Below are 19,134 nucleotides of genomic sequence, written 5' to 3' on the forward strand. Positions count from 1 at the left end.
GCAAGCTTTAAATAAATGGTATTGTAATAACAATAAATGTAAGAATTAAAAAATAAATAACGAAACAAAAAAAAATGGGGGGAATATAAGTATATTCATCCGAAAGTGTCAATGATCAAACCTGGAAGGCATCCTAAATAGGCATCGCTCTGAACACAGCCAGAATGAAAGTGACTTTAATTGAGAGCCAAGACCGCCCTCCACAGCATCTTACATGTTCGGTAGCCCTTGTTGAGACCGTTCAATACGGTTTCACCCGTTATGGTTTAGTATGGATTCGATTCCATGAGCAGACCCTAACACACAATGACAAGGCACTCTAACCTGTACGGGGGATTGGCGTATGTTCCCGGATAAACTTCTCTGCGTCCAAAACCGAGGAGAGCCACATCTTCTCACCGGAGGGCGGGGTAATTCTTAGTCTTGCAGGGAAGAGCAAGGCTGGGCGAAGATGGAGTTTGTAGAGTTTGGCCATGACATCTCTGTAGCCGCCACGGTCCTTTGCCACATCGGGCGCATAATCATCATAGACACGGAAGGGGTGCCCTTTATGTAACAGGTTGCCCCTCATTCGGGCCTCGCGCAGGATAAGATCCTTGGTCTTGAAACTGTGACAACAGATGATTACTGGGCGAGGGCGTTGACCCGGTCCAGGCACTGGGACAGGGGCGCGATGTGCACGGTCCAGCTGGGGGTCCGAAGCCAAAACGTCCGATCCCATTGCGTCCTTCAATAGCTTGGCGAAGAAGTCGGTGGGGCGAGAGCCCGCCTCTACCCCCTCTGCCAGACCAACAACGCGAAGGTTATTACGTCTGGAACGGCCCTCCAGGTCGACCACTTTCACAGAAAGCCTCTGCACCCCATCCTGTAGTGACGAGCACAGCTTCTCTAACTCGTCGATCCTACCAGCGCTGAATTCAGAAGCCCTCTCAAGGTCCACAATACTCTGGCCCTGCGAAGCGACCGCTCGAATGGTGCCCTCGATTTTGGTGTCCAGTTCAGCAATAGTAGCCTTAAGATCCTCAGCTAAAGCAACACGTAGTTCTCCCAAAGCCTGGGTAAGTTCTTTAAGTGTCACGTTGTTGCCTGTGCCTTCCGCCATGTCTGTCTCGTTGTTTGGTGTGGAGTAGGCCTCCGATGTGGATTTATTGTCCTTTGGTCGCTTATTACTCGGCATTTTTACACAGAAAGTTACGATGTTGTATTAGAAAGAAACGTTTGTTGTAAAAAGTATCATACAGTAGGTTAAGTTAGATTATTTCGCAAAAAAGTTGCAGGAGCCTCTCACACGCAGCCGTTCACTCCAACATGCTAGCTCCGCCCCCCCGAGTCTCTTTTTCAAGGGAGACCTGGCCAAGATGGCAACAACAATCAATACGTTACATAATTAGAACATACAACAATATAATCCAGCCTAAAAAAAGCATTTGCACCTCTCTGTAACAGTCTCCCATCAATATTTTAAATTCATTCAGTGGCACTAACATATCTAGATGAAGCATGGATTGTAGATTATTCCATGCGTCTGGTGCACAAGAAAAGGCAGTCTTGCCTAATACTGTGAATGTCCTGGGGACTTCTCTGATCTACGGATACCGAATACGGGTTCACTTTCTTAAACAACCGCTGAATTGCAGGGCGCCAAATTCAAAAATATTCCTAAAAATATTTATAATCATGCAATCACAAGTGAAATATACCAAAACACAGTTTAGCTTGTTGTTAATCCACCTATCGTGTCAGATTTTGAAAATATATTTTACAGCGAAGGAAATCCAAGCTTTTGTGAGTGTAGCTTTCAATACTATAACAGTTTAGCCTTATATTAGCTTGGCTAGCTTGGTCACGAAAGTAAGAAAAGCAATCAAATTAATCGCTTACCTTTGATAATCTTCACGAGACACTCACGAGACTCCCAGTTACACAACAAATGTTATTTTTGTTCGATAAATATTACTTGTATCACAAAAAAACGCCATTTGGGTTGCGCGTTATGATAAAAAATCAAAAGCCGTGTTCCGTTCGACAAATCCTAAAAAGGATCCGAAATGGTCGTAGAAACATTTAAAAAGTTTTTTATAATCAAACCTCAGGTTGTCTTTTAACAAACATAATCGATAATATTTCAACCGGAACATAACCTATTCATTAAGAGACAAAATGAAAATGGGGTGCCCCTCTCTCGCGCGCAGGAAATATTCGGAGGACACCTGACCTCTTTTGAAACATCTCGCTCGTTTTTCAAAATAAAAGCCTGAAACTATGTCTAAAGCCTGGTCACAGCCTGAGGAAGCCATTGGAAAAAGAATCTCGTTGATACCCCTTTAAATGGAGGTTAGACAGGCCAGGAAACAACGTTTTTTTTATTTTTTATTTTTTATATCACTTCCGGGTTAGATTTTCTCAGGATTTCGCTTGCAGAATAAGTATTCTTCTCTGAGATGTGTATGCCAAGGAATTTGAAGTTATTGACCAGCTCCACAGCGGCCCCGTTGATGAGGATGGGGGCGTGTCCAGCCTGGTTCCTTCTGAAGTCCACAATCAGCTCCTTTGTTTTGCTAACGTTGAGGGAGAGGTTGTTTCCCTGACACCATGCCATCAGAGTACCTACCTCCTCCCTGTAGGCTGTTTTGTCATTGTTGGTGATCAGGCCTACTGTCAGCGAACTTGATGATGGAGTTGGAACTGTTTGAGGCCACGCAGTTGTGGGTATAAATGGAGTACAGGAGGGGACTGAGGACGCACCCTTGTGGGGCCAGTGTCAAGGAGGATCAGTGTCAAGGAAGTAATGTTGCCTACCTTCACCACCTGGGAGTGGCCCGTCAAAGTCCAGGACCCAGTTGCATAGGGAGGAGTTCTGACCCTGGGTTCTGAGCTTTGTAATGAGCTTATAAACCACTATGGTATTGAAGGCCAAGCTGTAGTCGATGAGCAACGTCCTCACATATGCATTCCTTTTGTCCAGGTGTCTAAGGGCAGTGTGCAGTACAATACTATTGCATCGTCCATGGATCTGTCAGGGCAGTAGGCGAATTGGAGAGGGTTGAGTGTGTCGGGGAGGAAGGAGTGATATGGTCTTTGATTAATCTCTCGAAGCACTTCATGATGACGGAAGCACTCCCCCCCACACCCCCACCCACCCACCCACCCACCCACCCACCCACCCACCCACACACACACACACACACACACACACACACACACACACACACACACACACACACACACACACACACACACACACACATCTCAGCTTGCACCAGTCTGATGCCCCTTCATGCAGGAGAACCCCTACGTGATGCTGAGGCCCGAACACCAGGCCCTGGAGGGCAACGAGCGCTACGAAGGATTTTGTGTAGACATGCTGCGAGAGCTGGCTGAGCTGCTGCACTTCAGCTACCATCTACGACTGGTGGCGGACGGCGTGTACGGCGTGCCCAGTGCCAACGGCACCTGGACGGGCATGGTGGGCGAGCTTATCTCTAGGGTGAGCACTGAGTGAGTGTTGCAGTGTGATTGTGGCTAAAAATCTTCTCCCTCTCTATTCACTTATGTTTGTATAGTAAGGGTAAGGTGATGTCTTGATGTCACAGGTACTGCAGTCACAAGTTATACCACCTGTAGGTAGGAGAAGACAAATGGTGTAAAAACCCTGTTGTAGCGTTATTGTTTCATACCCAGCCATCACCTGTGTCTCAAGACGTCTCAAAACATGGTGATGGCTGGGTATGTTATTGCTGATTATACAAGATATGTTTACTACTCATCCTCCTGAAATAATCATTGGAAGGGGATTGTCCTTTAAAGATAACATTCCAGATAACAGAAAATAAACATACATTCATGTTAGGATCCAAACAAGATATCTTGATTTTTAATCGAATCTGAATGAAGAATCAAGATATTGTGAATTAACTGTTGAGCCACAATAGCCTTCAGAAAGTATGTATAAACTTTGACTTACTCCACGTCACAGCCTGAATGCAAAATGTATTCAATATGTTTTTCTCACCCATCTACACACAATACCCCATAATGACAAAGTGAAAACATGCTTTTAGAAATGTTTGCAAATTTATTGAAAATGAAATACAGAAATATCACGTTTACAGAAGTATTCACAGCCCTTTGCCACGACACTCCAAATTGAGCTCAGGTGTATCCAATTTCCTTTGACCATCCTTGATGTCACTACAACTTGACTGGAGTTCCCTGTGGCCAATTTCATTGTTTGGACATGATTTAAAAAGAAACACACCTGTCTATATAAGGTCCCACAGTTGACAGTGCATGTCAGAGTGGAAACTATACCATGAAGTCCAAGGAACTGTCCGTAGAGCTCAGAGAAATGTGCTTCATCACAATTCTATCTGGGGAAGGGTATAAAACAATTTCTAGAGTGTTAACATTTTCTAAGTGCACAGTGGTCTCTATCATTGGGAAATTGAAAAAATATGGAACTACCCAGACTGTCTAAAGCTGCCCACCGACCAAACTGGGCAACCGGGCAAGAAGGACCTTGATCAGGGAGGTGACTAAGAACCCAATCCCCAACCCTAATGTGAAGCATGGTGGCAGCATCATGCTAGGTGGAAGTCTTTCGGCGGCATGTACTAGGAGACTGGTAAGGATAGAGGGAACAATGAATGGAGCCAAACACAGGCAAATATTTAATGAGAACCTGCTTCAGAGTGCAAACGACCTTTGACTGGGGGCAAAGATTTACGTTCCAACAGGACAATCACCCCAAGCATACAGCCAAAGCAATGGTGCAATGGCGTCAGAACAAGAATCTGAAAGCCCAGACTTGAATTCCCATTGAAAATCTGTGGAAAGACTTGAAGATTGCTGTTCACCACCGCTCCCCATCTAACTTAAAGAAGAAAATCCCCAAAGCAGATACAGACATAACCAAGATGGCTCAAAGCTGTAATTGCCACCAAAGGTGCTTCTACAAAGTATTGACTCGGGTGTTAATAGTTATGTAAATTAGATATTTCTGTATTTAATTTTCCACAAATTTGCAAAAATGTCTAAACATGTTTTCACTAAGTCATTATGGGGTATTGTGCGTGTGTGTAGGTTGGTGAGAAAAAAACCAATGTAATCCATTTTGAAATAAGGCTGTAATAAGTCAAGGGGTATGAATACTTTATGAAGGCACTGTATACATTGCAGTATATAGTTGATACCGTCCACCGCTCCTTCCAATTTTTGTAGAGAAATTCAATTTGAGGAAAATTTCAGAATTGAGGGAACATTCAGATTTGAGGAGGTGACGGAGGATAAAGGAGAGAAGGACGGGGGACGTCAGTAGGACTTTGTCCTCTGCCTCAATCTCTCCACTTATTGGCCCAGGTCTCTGTAATATCACTGGAGCCTTTATGGACACATCCTTTACTGAGCAGACCTGGGTTCAAATACTATTTCAAAGTATTTCAAACGCTTTATCTTTGCTTGAATGAGTTTGCCTGGTGCAATGGAACCAATAGAATAGCCCCAAAACTGTAAACCCTGCCCATATATGATCACTAGGCAGGCTAGAGCAAACTCTCAAAGTATATGAAAGATTAAATTTTTTATTTGAACCCAGGTCTGATACTAAGATCTATGGGGGTCACTGCTTTGCACTTTCATTTGCTACCCACTGTGATGTGTGTGTGCTGTCAATTGTGATCCATTCCAAAGGGAGGCCATGGGAATTTTTACTGCCTAATGGAAACTGCACTAGGGTAACAGTATGGCTACGCCCCAAATGGCACTTATGGGGCCCTGGTAAAAAGTACTGCACTACATTTGAAGTCGGAAGTTTACATACACTTAGGTTGGATTCATTGAAACTCGTTTTTCAAACACTCCACAAATTTCTTGTTAACAAACTATAGTTTTGGCAAGTCGGATAGGACATCTACTTTGTGCATGACACAAGTAATTTTTTCAACAATTGTTTACAGACAGATTATTTCACTTATAATTCACTGTATCACAATCCAAGTGGGTCAGAAGTTTACATACACTAAGTTGGCTGTGCCTTTTAAACAGCTTGGAAAATTCCAGAAAATGACGTCATGGCTTTAGAAGCTTCTGATAGGCTAATTGACATCATTTGAGTCATTTGGAGGTGTACCTGTGGATGTACAGTGGGGAGAACAAGTATTTGATACACTGACAATTTTGCAGGTTTTCCTACTTACAAAGCATGTAGAGGTCTGTAATTTTTATCATAGGTACACTTCAACTGTGAGAGAAGGAATCTAAAACAAAAATCCAGAAAATCACATTGTATGATTTTTAAGTAATTAATTTGCATTTTATTGCATGACATAAGTATTTGATACATCAGAAAAGCAGAACTGAATATTTGGTACAGAAACCTTTGTTTGCAATTACAGAGATCATACGTTTCCTGTAGTTCTTGACCAGGTTTGCACACACTGCAGCAGGGATTTTGGCCCACTCCTCCATACAGACCTTCTCCAGATCCTTCAGGTTTCGGGGCTGTCGCTGGGCAATACGGACTTTCGGCTCCCTCCAAAGATTTTCTATTGGGTTCAGGTCTGGAGACTGGCTAGGCCACTCCAGGACCTTGAGATGCTTCTTACGGAGCCACTCCTTAGTTGCCCTGGCTGTGTGTTTCGGGTCGTTGTCATGCTGGAAGACCGAGCCACGACCCATCTTCAATGCTCTTACTGAGGGAAGGAGGTTGTTGGTCAAGATCTCGCGATACATGGCCCCATCCATCCTCCCCTCAATACGGTGCAGTCGTCCTGTCCCCTTTGCAGAAAAGCATCCCCAAAGAATGATGTTTCCACCTCCATGCTTCACGGTTGGGATGGTGTTCTTGGGGTTGTACTCATCCTTCTATTCCTCCAAACACGGCGAGTGGAGTTTAGAGCAAAAAGCTCTATTTTTGTCTCATCAGACCACATGACCTTCTCCCATTCCTCCTCTGGATCATCCAGATGGTCATTGGCAAACTTCAGACGGGCCTGGACATGCGCTGGCTTGAGCAGGGGGACCTTGCGTGCGCTGCAGGATTTTAATCCATGACGGCGTAGTGTGTTACTAATGGTTTTCTTTGAGACTGTGGTCCCAGCTCTCTTCAGGTCATTGACCAGGTCCTGCCGTGTAGTTCTGGGCTGATCCCTCACATTCCTCATGATCATTGATGCCCCACGAGGTGAGATCTTGCATGGAGCCCCAGACCGAGGGTGATTGACCGTCATCTTGAACTTCTTCCATTTTCTAATAATTGTGCCAACAGTTGTTGCCTTCTCACCAAGCTGCTTGGCTATTGTCCTGTAGCCCATCCCAGCCTTGTACAGGTCTACAATTTATCCCTGATGTCCTTACACAGCTCTCTGGTCTTGGCCATTGTGGAGAGGTTGGAGTCTGTTTGATTGAGTGTGTGGACAGGTGTCTTTTATATAGGTAATGAGTTCAAACAGGTGCAGTTAATACAGGTAATGAGTGGAGAACAGGAGGGCTTCTTAAAGAAAAACTAACAGGTCTGTGAGAGCCGGAATTCTTACTGGTTGGTAGGTGATCAAATACTTATGTCATGCAATAAAATGCAAATTAATTACTTAAAAATCATACAATGTGATTTTCTGGATTTTTGTTTTAGATTCCGTCTCTCACAGTTGAAGTGTACCTATGATAAAAATGACAGACCTCTACATGCTTTGTAAGTAGGAAAACCTGCAAAATCGGCAGTGTATCAAATACTTGTTCTCCCCACTGTATTTCAAGGCCTACCTTCAAACTCAGTTCCTCTTTGCTTGACATCATGAGAAAATCAAAAGAAATCAGCCAAGATCTCAGAAAAAAAATTGTGGACCTCCACAAGTCTGGTTCATCCTTGGGAGCAATTTCCAAACGCCTGAAGGTACTAAGTTCATCTGTACAAACAACAGTACGCAAGTATAAACACCATGGGACTACGCAGCCGTCATACCCCTCAGGAAGGAGACGCATCCGTCTCCTAGAGATGAACGTACTTTGGTGCGAAAAGTACAAATCAATCCCAGAACAACAGCAAAGGACCTTGTGAAGATGCTGGAGGAAATGGGTACAAAAGTATCTATATCCACAGTAAAACGAGTCCTATATCAACATAACCTGAAAGGCCGCTCAGCAAGGAAGAAGCCACTGCTCCAAAACCGCCATAAAAAAAGCCAGAATACGGTTTGCAACTGCACATGGGGACAAAGATCATACTTTTTGGAGAAATGTCCTCTGGTCTGATGAAACAAAAATAGAACTGTTTTGCCGTCATGACCATCATCAGTTTGGAGTTTGGAGGAAAAAGGGGGAGGCTTACAAGCGGAAGAACACCATCCCAACCGTCAAGCACGGGGGTGGCAGCATCATGTTGTGGGGGTGCTTTGCTGCAGGAGGGATTGGTGCACTTCACAAAATAGATGGCATCATGTGGAAGAAAAATTATGTGGATATATTGAAACAACATCTCAAGACATAAGTCAGGAAGTTAAAGCTTAATCTTAAATGGGTCTTCCAAATAGACAATGACCCCAATCATACTTCCAAAGTTGTGGCAAAATGGCTTAAGAACGACAAAGTCATGGTATTGGAGTGGCCATCACAAAGCCCTGACCTCAATCATATAGAAAATTTGTCGGCAGAACTGAAAAAGCATGTGTGAGCAAGGAGGCCTACAAACCTGACTCAGTTACACCAGCTCTGTCAGGTGGAATGGGCCAAAATTCACCCAACTTATTGTGGGACGCTTGTGGAAGGCTACCTGAAACATTTTGACCCAAGTTAAACAATTTAAAGGCAATGCTACCAAATACTAATTGAGTGTATGTAAACTTCTGACCCACTGGGAATGTGATGAAAGAAATAAAAGCTGAAATAAATAATTCTCTCTACTATTATTGACATTTCACATTCTTAAAATGAAGTGGTGATCCTAACTGACCTAAGACAGGGAATTATTACTAGGATTAAATGTCAGGAATTGTGAAAAACTGAATTTAAATGTTTTTGGCTAAGGGGTATGTAAACTTCCGACTTCAACTGTAGATAGGGAATGAGGTTCCATTTGGGACACAGATTATGTATATACTGTATGTGTTCTATTTGGCACTTGTATAATGCTGCCACAGGAACGTAATAGATGGTCATGGTGGTTATGATGATGAACCTGATAATTGCTTTGGCTTTATTTATTTGAATGGTTTTAAGAATGAGCCAAGGAAACTTTGTTTGACCCCTCTTCATCGATGAATGGGTTGTTTTATAAGATTTTGACGTCAGTCCAAATAGCAGTAGAAACATTTTGAAATGTTTTTAAATATAAACCATGCCTCAAGGTCCACTACACTGCTGGGTTGTGTTTTATTAGAGCATGCAATGGAAATCATTTTGCAACAGAAAATAAAAATGAAAGTTGCTTTTTGGACAACTATAGGTAGTCTCTCCCTGTTTCAGTCTGTTTTCTTTCACTTGATGCCGAATGAACATGACCCTGGTTTTCATCTGTCCCCTGTAATTAGGGAGTAATTCAGAATTAGGTCACCAAATACATTAATTCTCTGGCCAATTAATGACATAAATTAACTTACCAGGGAGCAAAGATCACCGGCTCTACTTAGATTCTTGAGGCCTGGATTTTGAATAACCTTCTACACACTTTTTTCCAAAGCGACTTAGTGGTGCATGCTGAATTTTTCTGTGTGGGGGGCCCCAGCAGGAATTGAACCCACAATCCTGATGTTTCATGTGCCACTAACTGAGCCACACAGGACCAGTTTGCCATATTTACCTGTCGCTAACTGCAGTAGGCTAACACTGCAGTAGGCTAAATGTTATCTCTTCCAGAAAGCTGACCTGGCTGTAGCGGGGCTCACCATCACCTCAGAGAGAGAGAAGGTCATTGACTTCTCCAAACCCTTCATGACCCTGGGCATCAGCATCATGTACACAGCACACATGGTGAGAGACACACACACAAACACACAACCATGCTTAGAGAACACGTTAAACAATGGTAACCAACTTTAGTCCAGGAGGAAATATAGAATGAAGTTGCCTCTAGACTCTGATCTTCGGTCAGTTTTTTTGCAGCTGATCCTAGATCAGTTCTCAAACTGTGCGCAAAAGTATTTGAGACTCAAAATTGAGCTCAGGTGCATTCTGTTTCCATAGATTTTTTAAAATTTAACCTGTATTTAACTAGGCAAGTCAGTTAAGAACAAATTCTTATTTACAATGACGGTCTAGCGGGGAACAATGGATTAACTGCCTTGTTCAGGTGCAGAATGACAGATTTTTATATTGTCAGCTCAGGGATTCGATCCAGCAACCTTTCGGTTATTAGCCCAACGCTCCAATCACACGGCTACCTGCCGCCCCCATTGATCATCCTTAAGATGTTCCTACAACTTGATTAAAAGTCCACCTGTGATAAATTCAATTGATTGGACATGATTTCGAAAGGCACACATCTGTCTAAATAAGGTCCCACAGTTAACAGTGCATGTCAGACCAAAAACCAAGCCATGAGGTCGAAATAATTGTCCGTTGAGCTCCGAGACAGGATTGTTTCGAGGCACAGATCTGGGGAAGGGGAAATGTCTGCAGCATTGAAGGTCCCCAAGAACACAGTGGCCTCCATCATTCTTAAATTAAAGAAGTCTGGAACCACCAAGACTCTTCCTAGAGCTGGCCGCCCGGCCAAACTGAACAATCGGGGGAGAAGGGCCTTGGTAAGAGAGGTGACCAAGAACCTGATGGTTCTGCTTCTTCAAGCATAAATTTGCTTCCTGCAGCACAAACTCAAAAAAGTTCTGGGACACTGTAAAGTCCATGGAGAATAAGAGCACCTCCTCCCAGCTGCCCACTGCATTGAGGATAGGAAACACTGTCACCACTGATAAATCCACTATAATTGAGAATTTCAATAAGCATTTTTCTACGGCTGGCCATGCTTTCCACCTGGCTACCCCTACCCCGGTCAACAGCACTGCACCCCCCACAGCAACTCGCCCAAGCCTTCCCCATTTCTCCTTCTCCCAAATCCAGTCAGCTGATGTTCTGAAAGAGCTGCAAAATCTGGACCCCTACAAATCAGTCGGGCTAGACAATCTGGGCCCTTTCTTTCTAAAATTATCTGCCGAAATTGTTGCAACCCCTATTACTAGCCTGTTCAACCTCTCTTTCGTGTCGTCTGAGATTCGCAAAGATTGGAAAGCAGCTACGGTCATACCCCTCTTCAAAGGGGGGGGACACTCTTGACCCAAACTGCTACAGACCAATATCTATCCTACCCTGCCTTTCTAAGGTCTTCGAAAGCCAAGTCAACAAACAGATTACCGACCATTTCGAATCCCACCATACCTTCTCCGCTATGCAATCTGGTTTCAGAGCTGGTCATGGGTGCACCTCAGCCATGCTCAAGGTCCTAAACGATATCTTAACCGCCATCGATAAGAAACAATACTGTGCAGCCATATTCATTGACCTGGCCAAGGCTTTCGACTCTGTCAATCACCTCATCGGCAGACTCGATAGCCTTGGTTTCTCAAATGATTACCTCGCCTGGTTCACCAACTACTTCTCTGATAGAGTTCAGTGTGTCAAATCAGAGGGCCTGTTGTCCGGGCCTCTGGCAGTCTCTATGGGGGTGCCACAGGGTTCAATTCATGGACCGACTCTCTTCTCTGTATACATCAATGATGTCGCTCTTGCTGCTGGTGAGTCTCTGATCCACCTTTACGCAGACGACACCATTCTGTATACTTCTGGCCCTTCTTTGGACACTGTGTTAACAACCCTCCAGACGAGCTTCAATGCGATACAACTCTCCTTCCGTGGCCTCCAATTGCTCTTAAATACAAGTAAAACTAAATGCATGCTCTTCAACCGATCGCTGCCTGCACCTGCGCGCCCATCCAACATCACTACTCTGGACGGTTCTGACATAGAATATGTGGACAACTACCAATACCTAGGTGTCTGGTTAGACTGTAAACTCTCCTTCCAGACTCACATCAAACATCTCCAATCTAAAGTTAAATCTAGAATTGGCTTCCTATTTCGCAACAAAGCATCCTTCACTCATGCCGCCAAACATACACTTCTAAAACTGACCATCCTACCGATCCTCGACTTCGGCGATGTCATTTACAAAATAGCCTCCAATACCCTACTCAATAAATTGGATGCAGTCTATCACAGTGTCACCAAAGCCCCATATACTACCCACCACTGCGACCTGTACGCTCTCGTTGGCTGGCCCTCGCTTCATACTCGTCGCCAAACCCACTGGCTCCAGGTCATCTACAAGACCCTGCTAGGTAAAGTCCCCCCTTATCTCACCTCGCTGGTCACCATAGCAGCACCCACCTGTAGCACACGCTCCAGCAGGTATATCTCTCTGGTTACCCCCAAAACCAATTCTTCCTTTGGCCGCCTCTCCTTCCAGTTCTCTGCTGCCAATGACTATAATGAACTACAAAAATCTCTGAAACTGGAAACACTTATCTCCCTCACTAGCTTTAAGCACCAGCTGTCAGAGCAGCTCACAGATTACTGCACCTGTACATAGCCCATCTATAATTTAGCCCAAACAACTACCTCTCCCCCTACTGTATTTATTTATTTATTTTGCTCCTTTGTCCCCATTATTTCTATCTCTACTTTGCACATTCTTCCACTGCAAATCTACCATTCCAGTGTTTTTACTTGCTATATTGTATTTACTTCGCCACCATGGCCTTTTTTTTTTGCCTTTACCTCCCTTATCTCACCTCATTTGCTCACATTGTAAATAGACTTATTTTTCTACTGTATTATTGACTGTATGTTTGTTTTACTCCATGTGTAACTCTGTGTTGTTGTATGTGTCGAACTGCTTTGCTTTATCTTGGCCAGGTCGCAATTGTAAATGAGAACTTGTTCTCAACTTGCCTACCTGGTTAAATAAAGGTGAAATAAAAAAAATAAAAAAACTCAGACAGAGCTCCATAGTTCCCCTGTGGTGATGGGATAATCTTCCAGAAGGACAACCATCTCTGCAGCACTCCACCAACCAGGCCTTTATGGTAGAGTGACCAGACTGAAGCCACTCTTTAGCAAAAGGCACATGACAGCCTGCTTGGAGGCACTAAAGGACTCTCAGACCATGAGAAACAAGATTCTCTGGTCTGATGAAACCAAGATTGAACTCTTTGGCCTGAATGTCTAGAGGAAACCGTAGGCACCATCCCTACGGTGAAACATGGAGGTGGCAGCATCATGCTGTGGGGATGTTTTTCAGCAGCAGGAACTGGGAGACAAGTCAGGATCAAGGGAAAGATGAACAGAGAAAAGTACAGGGAGATCCTTGATGAAAACCTGCTCCAGAGTGCTTAGGACCTCAGGCTGGGGCGAAGGTTCACCTTCCAACAGGGCAACGACCCTAAGCACACAGCAAAGACAACGCAGGAGTGGCTTTGGGACAAGTCTCTGAATGTCTTCGAGTGGCCCTGCCAGTGTCCGGACTTGAACCCAATCGAACATCTCTGGAGAGACCTGAAAATAGCTGAGCAGCGTCGCTCCCAATCCAACCTGACAGAGCTTGAGAGGATCTGCACAGAATAATGGAAGAAACTCCCCAAATACAGGTGTGCCAAGCTTGTAGCGTCATACCCAAGAAGACTCAAGGCTGTAATTGCTGCCAAAGGTGCTTCAACAAAGTACTGAGTAAAGGGTCTGAATACTTATGTAAATGTAATATTTCATTTAACTTTTTTTCCCAAAAAATATTTCGACAAACCTGTTTTTGCTTAGTCATTATGGGGTATTGTGTGTAGATTGATGAGGGGGGGAAACTATTTAATCAATTTTAGAATAAGGCTGTAGCATAACAAAATGTGGAACAAGTCAAGGGGTCTTAATACTTTCCGAATGCACTGTATGTATGTATATAATATTTATTTTTTTACTCTTCTTGTAATAGTAGAATGCATAAGGTGCAATTTCAAAATTGGGTAGTGCATCATCAGTTCCTCTTGTCATGTTAGTCATTGCATACCTTAGAGAGCTATTTATAACTTTTCAGAAATGTCCAGATCAACTAGCCCATGTCAGCTAACGTTTTTCTATTTAGTTTTTTTTTTTGCCACACAAAATGTATAGAATTGCAGGAAATACGCTTTAAACCTGCAAAATTGTACACAATTCTTGAACAGTGCTTGTGCCCATGGAAATAGACGTGACGATGTTCCTCATTGCTGGAAGAGGGCCGAGTGAAAAAGTTTGGGAATCCCTGTCCTAGATCATATTGCATATACTGTATGGGAAACTTCTACCCGGAGCATCCTGGAGAGCCTACAGGTAGTGCAGCCTTTTCTTCTAGCCTAGTGCTAACACACCAGCTTTGAATCATCAACTAATTCTCAAGACCTTGATTGGGTGAATCCAGTGTAAGAGTTCTGGGGTGGAACACAACTCTGCACACCCTGAAGCACTCCAGGACCAGGGTTGGTGACAATTGGGGTCTCCAGGTTGGTGGCTAGATCATAACGGACTGACTCATAAATGTAATATATGACTATGCTGAAACTTTGAGTGTACCCCAATTCATTGTTTCTCATCAACCATATCAATGAGTGAATAGAACTATCCTGGCAACTGTTGAATCTCCATGGAATTGCTTTATAGCCTGGTGGATCCAGACTGAACACTACTTTCACTATTTGTTTCACTCTGCTTATCAGTCTGGCTTCAAAACAATAGATGGGCGAAGTGAAAACATAGTGAACGTAGGTACTGTCCAAGCTAAATTATTTATGTTCTTGCTTCTTTAGACACGTCGACCAGGCTACTGGTCCTTCCTAGACCCCTTCTCTCCAGGCGTATGGCTCTTCATGCTGCTGGCCTACCTGATCGTCAGCTGTGTGCTCTTCCTGGTGGCCAGGTAAATGTGCAGCTCAACACTGACACCTACAGATGCGGTCATACTGTACAGTTGAAGTCGGGAAGTTTACATACACTTAGGTTGGATTCATTAAAAATATTTTTTCAACCACTTCACAAATGTCTTGTTAACAAACTATAGTTTTGGCAAGTCGGTACCGACATCTACTTTGTGCATGACACAAGTAATTTTTCCAACAATTGTTTACAGGCAGATTATTTCACTTATAATTCACTGTATCACAATTCCAGTGGATCAGAAGTTTACATACACTAAGTTGACTGTGCCTTTTAAACTGATTGGAAAATTCCAGAAAATGATGTGATGGCTTTAGAAGCTTCTGATAGGCTAATTGACATCATTTGAGTCAATTGGAGGTGTACCTGTGGATGTATTTCAAGGCCTACCTTCAAACTCAGTGCCTCATTGCTTGACATCATGGGAAAATCTAAAGAAATCAGCCAAGACCTCAGAAAATAATTGTAGACCTCCACAAGTCTGCTTCATCCTTAGAAGCAATTTCCAAACGCCTGAAGGTACCACGTTCATCTGTACAAAGAACAGTACGCAAGTATAAACACTATGGGACCACGCAGCCGTCATACCGCTCAGGAAGGAGACGCGTTCTGTCTCCTAGAGATGAACGTACTTTGGTTCGAAAAGGGCAAATCAATCCCAGAACAACAGCAAAGGACCTTGTGAAGATGCTGGAGGAAACGGGTACAAAAGTATCTATATCCACAGTAAAACGAGTCCTATTTCGACATAACCTGAAAGTCCGCTCAGCAAGGAAGAAGCCACAAAACCGCCATAAAAAAGCCAGACTACGTTTTGCAACTTCACATGGGGACAAAGATTGTACTTTTTTGGAGAAATGTCCTCTGGTCTGATGAAACAAAAATAGAACTGTTTGGCCATCGTTATGTTTGGAGGAAAAAGGGGCAGGCTTGCAAGCCGCAGAACACCATCCCAACCGTGAAGCACAGAGGTGGCTGCATCATGTTGTGGGGGTGCTTTGCTGCAGGAGGGACTGGTGCACTTCACAAAATAGATGGCTTCATGAGGAAGGAAAATTGTGGATATATTGAAGCAACATCTCATCAGTCAGGAAGTTAAAGCTTGGTCACAAATGGGTCTTCCAAAGTTATGGCAAAATGGCTTAAGGACAACAAAGTCAAGGTATTGGAGAGTCCTTCACAAAGCCCTGACCTCAATCCTACAGAAAATGTGTGGACAGAACTGAAAAAGCGTATGCGAGCAAGGAGGCCTACAAACCTGACTTAGTTACACCAGCTCTGTCAGGAGGAATGGGACAAAATTCACCCAACTTATTGTGGGAATCTTGTGGAAGGCTACCCAAAACGTTTGACCCAATTTAAAAGCAATGCTACCAAATACTAATTGAGTGTATGTAAACTTCTGACCCACTGGGAATGTGATGAAAGATATAAAAGCTGAAATAAATCATTCACTCTACTATTATTCTGAAATTTCACATTCTTAAAATAAAGTGGTGATCCTAACTGACCTAAGACAGGGAATTTTTACGAGGATTAAATGTCAGGAATTGTGAAAAACTGAGTTTAAATGTATTTGGCTAAAGTGTCTGTAAACTTCCGACTTCAACTCTATATATATATACTGGCACCCTTGCATGATTCACTATTTATTCTAAAATAGGTTGAAATTGAAAAAACATTGGGTGTTGACACATATATTTGTTTGATTTACAACTACACAGGACACACACAAAAATGTATCTAAACTGAAATTGAGATTTTTAATGTCAAAAATGGGCTGGACTAAATTATTCAAAATTCTAATTAATTTGGTTAGAGGCAATGATTCTCGTTTACTCTGTAATTTATCTCAACTGTGGTAAATAACAGTTGCCTACAGGGTAAAAATTGTTATTCAACCAGTTTTGAAAAGGAAATAAAAAACAGAACATTCTGTACCATTCCACTCCATTGTAAAGTGCAAGGGTGCCAAAATATTTGACCACATCTGTACTGGCAGTGCTGTGGAAGTGCAACAAGTGCTCTATTCTGAAGCTGCTGTCTACTTTCCACACCACATTTTGCGACCTGTCTGGTAGGCACAAAAGGGAGGAAATAATTTGAAAACGGCAAATTAAAATTAGCAAACTTATTGGTCAAGTTGTATCTTATCTCACCTGTTTTCAAATCGTTTTCTTCTGTTGTGTGCCTAGTCAACACGATCATAAATGTACACTTTAATTTTCCCTATAATGACAACCCGTTTTTTTATTCCCCAGGCTAACGCCGTATGAGTGGTGTAGTACTGAGCCATGCTTGCGGGGGCGCTGTAAACTGGTGCTGAACCAGTACACTCTGGGAAACAGTCTGTGGTTCCCTGTAGGGGGGTTCATGCAGCAAGGCTCAGCCATCACCCCCCATGCCCTGTCCACACGCTGCCTCAGCGCTGTCTGGTGAGTAGACTACACAAGAAACCCCTACATAGGGTCTGAATTGACCCAACGGCACGCAAATATACACACACACACACAGACGTTGTACATTTGCCAACACAAAAATAACCATTGGCCATTCACATTGATACACACACACAGGTATTGATGGACTCCATTCTTACTACGCTGTATGAACCAATTTGACTGTCTCGCGCTAAACAAGACTCGCACCTCAATACGCAAATGGGGCTTGCGCTTAATGGGGAGCCTTCCTGTGTACTAAGCAGCTTGTGCTGTTCCTTCCTGCTGCAGGTGGTTCTTCACCCTGATCATAGTGTCCTCCTACACAGCCAACCTGGCTGCCTTCCTCACCGTTCACAGGATGGAGGTGCCCATCGAGTCAGTGGATGACCTGGCAGACCAGACCACCATAGAGTACGGCACCATGCAGGGAGGGTCCACCATGACCTTCTTCCAGGTAGAGAGAGAGAGTGTGTGTGTGAGAAAAGAGTCATAATGCTTGCTATCTCACACGTAGTTTTCCAGCGGACAAAACTTATATCAGAGTAACATTGTTTCAACCAGTTTTCCTTCTGGTTATAGCCCACTGATTATTTTTTATTTTTTTACAGCCTTGTCTTTATCTCTCTTGCTTGCCCACAGAACTCTCAGTACCAGACCTACCAGCGCATGTGGAACTTCATGCATGCCAAGCAAACCAGTGTGTTTGTGAAGAGCACGGAGGAAGGCATCGACCGGGTGCTCAACTCCAACTACGCCTACCTGTTGGAGAGCACCATGAACGAGTACTACCGTCAGCGCAACTGTAACCTCACCCAGATAGGAGGCCTGCTGGACACCAAGGGCTACGGCATCGGCATGCCACTGGGTAAGACCTGTGTTATTACCTTCAGAAGTGCACAATGTAGCTTATTTTCGGACTGCCTTAAAATAGTTTCAATCTTTGAACCTTCTGGATCGTCCAGTGTTTGCTGCACCAAGAGAATAAAGTGTTATATCTGCAAATACAAAGAACTGAGAGGCTGGGATTCCATACTTCTGTAGTTGGTCAAACGAGAGCAGTGACCGCTTGTCATAAAGAAATGATTCCCTTTTCTGCCCAAGACTACAATATGCTGTCTTTGTAGGGAGAGGTGGATTATTGCATTGGTCTGTATAAGGGGATATTATTATTTATTCCATTTCATAAATCTGTGCAGTTGTCTTATTGAGTCTATAATAGGATTATCAGACACCGGTCATGTAGCTCTTTGAGAAAGAAAACATAAAGTTACCTTCAGTGTTCTTATTGGAGAAGTTCATAGTACCGCCTTTGTTTCAAAATGTTTCTCCTGTTTTGTGCCCACTGAACACAACCCTGCTGACAGAATGTCTATAATTAGGTGATCTGAAGTCATTTGCAGTTTATTCATAATTTAGAGTAAACTGTATTCTATGTTATCAGGCTCAGTGTACCGGGATGAGATCGACCTGGCCGTACTCAAACTCCAAGAGGACAACAGGCTGGAGATCCTTAAGAGGAAGTGGTGGCGGGGAGACAAGTGTTCCAAAGAGGTTGACCATCAAACACAGGGTACACTTTCATACACGATCTTTACTACTGTCCATAGACAAGAAAATATACAGTGTCAGTGCATCTTGTCTCTAAACTGAAGTTATAGAACTGCTGGAATTGGAACCACAATCTGCTGACTTAAAGTCAACTATTTATTTATCATAGTACACAACAGAAGACGACACTGTGGGGAAAATC

At 43.4% G+C, this 19,134-nt stretch overlaps 1 protein-coding gene across 2 annotated transcripts in view; it reads left to right on the plus strand.

Annotated features, from left to right (window-relative positions):
* Nucleotides 1-19,134, plus strand: part of LOC139537672 (glutamate receptor ionotropic, kainate 4-like) — a 117,753-nt gene that overhangs the window by 96,821 nt on the left and 1,798 nt on the right. For both annotated transcript variants that reach the window (XM_071339256.1, XM_071339257.1), the window contains 7 exons: nucleotides 3,284-3,487; nucleotides 9,847-9,960; nucleotides 14,817-14,926; nucleotides 17,205-17,378; nucleotides 17,673-17,838; nucleotides 18,024-18,249; nucleotides 18,826-18,954. In XM_071339256.1, coding sequence (XP_071195357.1) covers nucleotides 3,284-3,487; nucleotides 9,847-9,960; nucleotides 14,817-14,926; nucleotides 17,205-17,378; nucleotides 17,673-17,838; nucleotides 18,024-18,249; nucleotides 18,826-18,954 — 1,123 coding nt within the window. The remainder of the gene's footprint in view (nucleotides 1-3,283; nucleotides 3,488-9,846; nucleotides 9,961-14,816; nucleotides 14,927-17,204; nucleotides 17,379-17,672; nucleotides 17,839-18,023; nucleotides 18,250-18,825; nucleotides 18,955-19,134) is intronic.

Source organism: Salvelinus alpinus, chromosome 13 (genome assembly GCF_045679555.1).
Source record: "Salvelinus alpinus chromosome 13, SLU_Salpinus.1, whole genome shotgun sequence".
NCBI lineage: Eukaryota > Metazoa > Chordata > Actinopteri > Salmoniformes > Salmonidae > Salvelinus > Salvelinus alpinus.